At 41.9% G+C, this 8,479-nt stretch overlaps 1 protein-coding gene across 6 annotated transcripts in view; it reads right to left on the bottom strand.

Annotated features, from left to right (window-relative positions):
* The window catches only part of ST6GAL1 (ST6 beta-galactosamide alpha-2,6-sialyltranferase 1), a 153,026-nt gene that overhangs the window by 33,530 nt on the left and 111,017 nt on the right, over nucleotides 1-8,479 (bottom strand). For all 6 annotated transcript variants that reach the window (XM_010853906.1, XM_010853907.1, XM_010853910.1 and 3 more), the window contains one exon: nucleotides 5,882-6,530. In XM_010853906.1, the coding sequence (XP_010852208.1) occupies nucleotides 5,882-6,479 (598 nt within the window). In that variant the 5' untranslated portion in view covers nucleotides 6,480-6,530. The remainder of the gene's footprint in view (nucleotides 1-5,881; nucleotides 6,531-8,479) is intronic.

Here is an 8,479-nt window from a genome sequence, read left to right as displayed (position 1 = left end):
AGTGCACTGGGACGACCCAGAGGGATGGTATGGGGAGGGAGGAGGGAGGAGGGTTCAGGATGGGGAACACATGTATACCTGTGGCGGATTCATTTTGATATTTGGCAAAACTAATACAATTTGTAAAGTTTAAAAATAAAATAAAATTTTTAAAAAATAAAATAAAATGAATAAATAAATAAATACTGATTAAACACCTACTCTCTGCCTGGCACTGGAGACAATGGTTGTGAGCAAGAAATCAAGGTCCTTGCCCTTAGAGACCTTGAAATCCACAGTAAAGAGAAAGGCAATAAATAAGCACAACAACCTATATTCAAGATAACTACAGATTGTGATCAGTACTGTGGCACAAAAGTAACCTATAATGGAAAAGAATCTGAAAAAAATATACATATATATGGGAAGGGTCCAGGAAAGTAAATTCCAGCCAGAGGACACAGCAGTGTCAAGACCCTAAGGAGGGTAAGGACTTAACTGCGAACAAGTGAATGAGGGAAAGAAAAAATAAAGGATGCAGTGGAAGAGACTGGAAAAAAGCAAACCATGCAGGCTGTGCTATGAAGGTATGAAGTTTGAATTTTATTCTAAGATTTAAAAAAAAAAAATCAAAGAAGAAAACTTTAAAACAGACCACTAAATTTAAGCTTATAAAAAAAGGGATTAGATTCTTATTTGTCAAACTGTCCTTTGCTATTGCTATTGAAGACTAAAAAACTTTCAGGCTTGAATAGGTCTTGAGGAAATCACCAGGAGAAATCCACAGCTACTGGGTCCGGGTATAATAACTCCAAATAGCTAGAAATTATGGTGAAAGAAATTTTATCACTACTTGGACCAAATATTTTTTTATATTTTCCAATGAGCTTAATGAATCATATAACCATGTATGGAAGACCATATTCTGATTCTGACTAGGAAAACTAGATATGACACAGATTGGGGTGGGCAAACTATGGCCCACAGAGCAAATCTGACCTGCCTCATCTTTGTAAATAAAGTTTTATTGGAACATAACCAGATACATTCATTTATTACTGTCTGTGGTTGATTTTCAGATGGTAAAGAATCTGCCTGCAATGTAGGAGACACGGGTTTGATCCCTGAGTCAGGAAGATTCCCTGGAGAAGGGAATGGCAACACACTCCAGTATTCTTGCCTGGAGAATCCCATGGATAGAGGAGCCTGGCCATCTACAGTCCATGGGGTCACAAAGAATCAATCATGACTGAGCAAATGAGCATGCATGCACGCAGGTGGTTGATTTTGCACTAAAATAGCAGTCATTTTAAGAGACACTGTATGTCTTCAAAACCAAAAATATTTGCCATCTGGCCCTTTATAGGGAAAGTTTGCTGAACCCTGATATAAACAATCATGCTGTCTGAGCTACTCAATATCCAAGGGTGTCTTCCCAGTCATCACTCTGCCCAGGAACTCCATCTGCCCAAAAATATGCCCAAACTCTACCCACTTTTGCTTTCCATCATGTGGTACACCTGCTTCACTTCAGCCTTTCCTACTGGTCCTTCTGATTTTTTCTTTTTTTCTTTTTTTTGTTTGTCCCTGTTATTTCCTTGCCCTTCAAATGTAAACTTTGCTTTAGATTTTCTCATCAATCTTCTTTTCTGGATTACAACTTTCACCTTGAAACAAATGACTCTTAATCTCCCACCCTTACACTTCCCTGAAAGCAAATACCCAACTGCATAGTGGGTATCTACCCACAAACACTTCAGACTTAGAACATCCAAAATGGAACCTGTCTTCCTCCAGAAGAATGCTCCCTGCTGATATAATATAGCCTGCTCCCTGGCCAGAGACCCTGGCTTCTACCCCTACCAATTAGACTCAAGATCATGTCTAATTAGAACCAAGTTCTGTCTCTTCCACCTCACCAAGCCTCTCAAGTCAAACCTTTTCTTCCCACCACCACCACCACTGCTCAACAGACCTGGCACTTCCCATTGGATGTGGCAATATTCCCTAACAGCAGAGAGATTAGATTGCAATCCCCTGAGACAAGGAGACCCAGAGACATATGAAACCTCTCTGAAACACACATGATCCCAACACTTGCTTGCTCAAAACCTTCTAGGCCTCTCCATGGCTTAAAGAACCAAATTCAAAGTCCTTATTATGATGGTCAACTCCCTCTAAGAACTGAACCCTGACTACCCTTCTGATCTCATTTCTCAGCCCTCTTCACCCTGTGAGACCCTACCTCCCAGCCAAACAGGGTTATTTGTGATGCTTAAACATGCTCTGCACTTTTTTTTTTCCATGCAGCCTTCGCTTCTTACTTTTGTCTCAGAATGCTCTTCTCCTCTCTTCTAGGAGAGAAAATCAGGAAGAATATGAAGTTATTATTTTAACCTGACAAGGGATTCATTCATTATTATAAAACTACAATCACCATGGGGCACAAAAGAAGAGTTTAGGCTAAGTGTGGGGGCCTTGGAGTCAAACACCCCAGTTTCAAGTCCCAGTCTACTATCAACCAGCTGTGTAAGCTTTCTGAGTGTTAATACTTGGCTCATCAGTAAAACGGGGACAATAATTGTACCTACCTCGTGGGATTACTGGGAGGATTAAAAGAGCAAGGCTTGTTACTCACACAGCAGTTGCACCATACGTGTTACTCCTATTAGTTATAATATTTGTTAAGTGTGCTACTGCTTGAAATGAATATTCAAAAAAATCCAAGATACTTTACATGTGTATGTATCAAAAACAATTAAAAATTACTATGCCCACTGTTGGCTGGTTTGTGGGACTGCCAGAGACACAACACATTGTTACAGTTCCTCTGATAAACAGTTTCGTAATGCCCCAGAAAAAGAGCCCTAAAACATATGTTACTTGGTCTTCTAGCCCTGCTCCTGAGGGTATTTCCCCTTTGGAGGGCAGTAGTAGTCACTTACGGAGAAGGCAATGGCACCCCACTCCAGTACTCTTGCCTGGCAAATCCCATGGATGGAGGAGCCTGGTGGGCTGCAGTCCATGGGGTCACTAGGAGTCGGACACAACTAAGCGACTTCACTTTCACTTTTCACTTTCATGCATTGGAGAAGGAAATGGCAACCCCCTCCAGTGTTCTTGCCTGGAGAATCCCAGGGACGGGGGAGCCTGGTGGGCTGCCGTCTATGGGGTCACACAGAGTCAGACACGACTGAAGCGACTTAGCAGCAGCAGCAGCAGCAGTCACTTAAGTTATCTTCACAAAACTCATTAGCAGTACTACGTTTAAGAGCAAACAATTTGAAACTATTTGATATATTCAACAGTTGGGAATAAGCTGGACAAATTCCAGATGTGATGGGAAGGCTGTGGGCCTGGCAAGCTCAGAGGCCTTTAACAGAAGGCCTTTCCTCTCTCTTTCCTCTTTGTATTCTAAGTTCCTACTTGATACTGTTGATGAATCCATGAGGGAATAAAAGAATACATGAATTAATTTCTTAACGTATTTGTTAGACTAAATGCCCAAGGGAAATACCCAATAAAAGGCAGAACATTTGAAGTCTAGCACACGATTTTTGTTCAGTTCAGTTCAGTCGCTCAGTTGTGTCCGACTCTTTGCGACCCCATGAATCACAGCACGCCAGGCCTCCCTGTCCATCACCAACTCCCGGAGTTCACTCAGACTCACGTCCATCGAGTCAGTGATGCCACCCAGCCATCTCATCCTCTGTCGTCCCCTTCTCCTCCTGCCCCCAATCCCTCCCAGCATCAGAGTCTTTTTCCAACGAGTCAACTCTTCGATTGACTCTAATGATTTTTGTTAGATCTCAGGATCAAAGTCCTTCCATGAAATCACATATTTGAAATGATAACTGCAGTCTATAGAAAAAGGTTATTTTAAAGTTTAGTTAAACCCCTCCAATGTTTTATGAAGTACATAAAAATAAAGATTATAGTTCCAATTCATGGAAGTATTAGTTTCTACCTGAAACTTCAACACAATTCCAGCCAGGCAGGCAATGGTGACTTGAAGAAGAGGATCAGCTAACACCTGGAATATTCTAAACATTACCATTAAAAGAAAAATTGGGGAAGGAAGAAAGAAATCTAGTTCCATTATAGATGAAATAAAAACCAATTACATTTAGCTTCTAGAAAACGAAGTCCAAAAGAAACCAAAAAAGCAAAAGCAAAAGTTGGGGTGGGGTTGGTTATCTTGGCAGCTTTTATTCCTAAGTGCTGCCCATTTGGGGAAGTATAAAATATGATCTCATCACTTCTTTCTGCTCTAGAGAATCTAATTTGGGTCTACTTTACTTCTTTTGAGAGCCTATGCTCGGTTTCAGACCATTTTTCCTGGCAGTCATATGAAGGAAATAAAAAAGGAGACATATGACCTCACCTGCTCCAGTACCTTCCAGGGCCTGACAGAAGAGCTAGGCTTCCTGTGCTTTGCTTTCTTTAGCCTAATTCATTTCACAATCATGGAAAACACATTCTCTCAGAACAATCGAACTAAGGCACATTAAGCAAATCCATAGCACTGTGCTATATCTATGTTTACAAATCTGGATCAACTTTTTTAAGTTTATTTCTATTGAAGTATAGTTTTTTTATTTTTTTATTAGAAGATAATTGCTTTACAATGTTGTGTTGATCTCTGCCGTGCAACAGCACAAATCAGTCATAATTTTACATTATGACTATATATCTATAGATACATAGATATCTATATATATCTATATCTATATATCTCCCCTCCCTCTTGAGCCTCTGAAATATAGCTGATTTATGATGTTGCATCAGCTTCATGGGTATTGCACAGTGAATCATATACATACACACACACCCCATATACATATATATGCATGCTACATCACTTCAGCTGTGTCCAACTCTGTGTGACCCTATGGACCGTAGCCCACCAGGCTCCTCTGTCCAAGGGATTGTCTAGGCAAGAATACTGAAGTAGGTTGCCATTTCCTCCTCCAGGTGATCTTCCCAACCCAGGGATGAAACCCCAGTCTCTTATTCCTCCTGTACTGGCAGGCCAGTTCTTTCCCCTCCTGGGAAGCCCATGAAATACATATATATAATTTTTTTCAGATTCTTTTCCCTCATAGGTTATTATAAAATATTGAGACTAGTTCCCTATGTTATACAGCAGGTTCTTGTTGGTTTATCTCTTTCATATAGTGTATATGTTAACCCTAGTTTGTCTATCTTAATGAACTATGACAAATTTTGGGGAAAGCAAATTTATATATTCTCATCAGTGATTTTTAACGATTTTGGGGGTCACAGACCCCTTTGAGATACAACAGAAAGCTATGGACTCTCTCTTTGGAACAACGCAGGCTGAATTATACAGATACGCATGTTAAACACACATAAACAGCACATAGTTTTCATATGATTGTAGGGATCTGTGAACCTCCTGAATTGGTCCAGAATCCCCAATTAACTCCTTTCAAAGAGCAAAACTAAAAATTAGTTAGGTCATTGAGGCCAAAAGAGATAATTAGTTGCTAATTAATCAGTAAATTATAGAATTTCAGGACCTGAAGATAAAGTAGAGATCTATGCTTTAAATATTTTTAAATGTTAATGCAGTGTTTTCCTTCTTGGTAGCAAAGGAACTTTCTTTTCAAACAAAATTTTCTGTAGGACACCAGTATTTAAAATGGATCAAAATAGAGCTATTCGAATTAATAAAGCTGCTGGAAGACTGGATCCCCATTCTCTCCACTGCCCCCTTGCCACCTCTGACTCGTGAAGCACATCTGAGAAACACCGACTGGGCTGCTCCACCAGTCCACGAGCCATACTGGGACTACTAGTCCCCACCCCTGTCCACGTGCCCAGATGGTCCAATGAGCACTGGCCACTCAGATAACAGTCTCTACACGGCAGAACCCACCTATTTCTCGGCCCAGCCGGGAGGACTTCAGAGATCCTGCTGAAGAGACCACAGCACACCTGCCCCACGGCCCAGCCTTGGTCCTAATGTCCTCCTGAGGCAGGTAGCCCTCCCAGTCAGAGGTGTTGAAGGGAAAATCTGTGGCCTCTATCATTGAAATGTTGACATGGTCCCGGAGGTGGCAAAGCAGGGCCTCTGCGCTGAACTTGACCCCGGGCCCTGGCCCCTTGTACGTCACTTTGTACTTGTTCATGTTCAGATAATTCTTCCGGATAGTTTGCAGCCTGGGGGCAAGGTTTTTGGAGGAGCTGTCCTTGTCCCACACCTGGAAGGTAGCCTTCAACTTGGCCTTGGGACCACCGAGTGCCTGGATGTTCCTCTGGGGGTTGTGGGTGCTGCTGGAGGACACAGGTTGGGAACTAGAGCTCACGGCCAGTTTCTCCAGGCCCTGCAACACCTGGTATTCCTTGTTTTGCAGTTTAAGGAGCTCATAGTAATTCCCTTTCTTCTTTTCTTTCCACACACAGATGATGGCAAACAGGAGAAAGATGAGCACACAGCAGCTGAAGACTTTTTTCTTCAAGCTGGTGCGAGTCATAATGAAGGACGTGTTCAAGGAAACCACGCTGTTCTGAGCAGGAAAATATGCCTAAAAAAAAGTGAGACAAGGCAGAAAGTGATGTAAAGAACAGCCAAAAGTAATGACGAGCTAAGCAATGGCTTTAGAGTGACGAGAACTGAATTCCAGCCCATGCCTATCTCCCATTTTCAGCAAGTCTCCAAAATAAAAAAAAATCACCCTCAGTTTGGGCTTGAAATGTAGAAAGTCATCCTCAGACACTCTCATCTTCCTCTCTGAACCATGAGCACTCTATGGACTTGCCCACCACACCTTTGTACTCCCTGAATCTTAGTTTCCTGTTGTCTCAGTCTGGCTTCCTGAGTACTCTCTGAGCTCCCTGAGGTCAAGAACCACAACTTACACACTCAGTTCCTAGGGCCTCACACTATTTGTTCAAGGAAGGCATACATGCTTGAAAAACTAAAAGAGAACAGCAGAGCAGGCTGACGTGTCTATGTCACAGGAAGCCAAACTCCATAAAAAGGCCTGGCCTCCTTTTAAAATTGCCAGGAAGAGACCTCTCACCATAGACGGTGTGGTAGGTGCACAGTGCATTTCTCTAAAGGCTCTGGTGCTAGATTCCTGTGCGAGAAGAAAGCCAAGGGTTAGCTTCACAATAGAACATTCAGGTTTATGGAGTTCTACATGTGGCAGGAAACTGACTCTCCTCATAGCAGAAGATGGGATCTCCTAATAAGATAGCAGATATGTGACCAGTTAAGGAAATGAAAACAAAAATGCATAAGCACATAGGAGGTTATTTCATTTAATTTCATCATAAACCAGGGGGCATCATGATAAACAATATCAGTGAGTACCATGTTAATAATAACCTAACATGAAGGGCATCTCCAGAGCTGTGCAGAAAAGCCCTAACCATCACCAACCATGATGGTGCCATAATCTCCATTTTTATAGATTAACCACCTGAGGTGCTGAGAAATTAAGAGAAATGCCTAGGATCACAGAACTGCGTGAATAGTAGATTGAGATTCAAATCCAAGCGCACTTGCTTTCCTAACCCGTGACCCTTTCACTGCATCATGTCCAGGATGCTGAAAGTTCTAGAAAATGGACTTCACAAATTAAATAGAGCCTGAATAGGCTCCTTTATATCTGAGTAAAGACCTACTTTGCTTTCCCAGAATTTATTGTCAAACTGAACGGAAAATGGAAGAACTTTGAATTCAAATAATGTCTGTAATCTTCTGGAAAACATTAACTTATTCCCTAAGTAACTAGGTTTATTTACCATAATGAGTTAAAGCAACTACCCCTAGGATTTTGCTAACTGATTAAGAATCTATACAGTAGTAATTAACACAACATTGTAATCAACCATAATTTTTAAAAATTCAAAAAAAAAAAAAAAGAAACAGATCTATAGTCGACTTCCAGGAAGCCTGCTCCTAAGGTTATCAGAGATAAGGCGGTAGGAGTACTGAAATGGGTATCACAGAACCTGGCTTCTTGTCCCCACTCTTGGTGGCCTTAGGCAAGTCTCTTAACCTCTCTGCACCTGTTTCTGTGGAGTAATCATCTCTGCCATGTCTCATTCACTGGTCCTGGGAACACCAAAGGAGAATGACATTCATGGACTTTGAACTAGGTAAATATAAGGCACAGAAGGTTAGAGCCCACCCCCGCCAGCGCCCACGGGCATGAGAGCCACATGGAGGCAATGTGGAATGGCAAACAGTGGCAGAGTGGAGCACTGGCCATGACTCATCAACCTGAACTTCAGGTCCTTCATCAAGTATAACTGAAGTACAGGTCACTTATAATGTTAGTTACAGGTCTAAAACAGTGATTTGATATTTTTATAGATTCAGTTCAGTTCAGTCGCTCAGTCGTGTCCGACTCTTCGCGACCCCATGAATCACAGCACGCCAGGCCTCCCTGACCATCGCCAACTCCCGGAGTTCACTCAGACTCACGTCCATCGAGTCAGTGATGCCATCCAGCCATCTCATCCT

The sequence above is a fragment of the Bison bison genome, unplaced genomic scaffold, assembly GCF_000754665.1.
Source record: "Bison bison bison isolate TAMUID 2011002044 unplaced genomic scaffold, Bison_UMD1.0 scf7180017864333, whole genome shotgun sequence".
In the NCBI taxonomy this organism is placed as follows: domain Eukaryota; kingdom Metazoa; phylum Chordata; class Mammalia; order Artiodactyla; family Bovidae; genus Bison; species Bison bison.
Note: the sequence above shows the minus strand (reverse complement) of the source record. Positions and strands in the feature narration are given on the sequence as shown.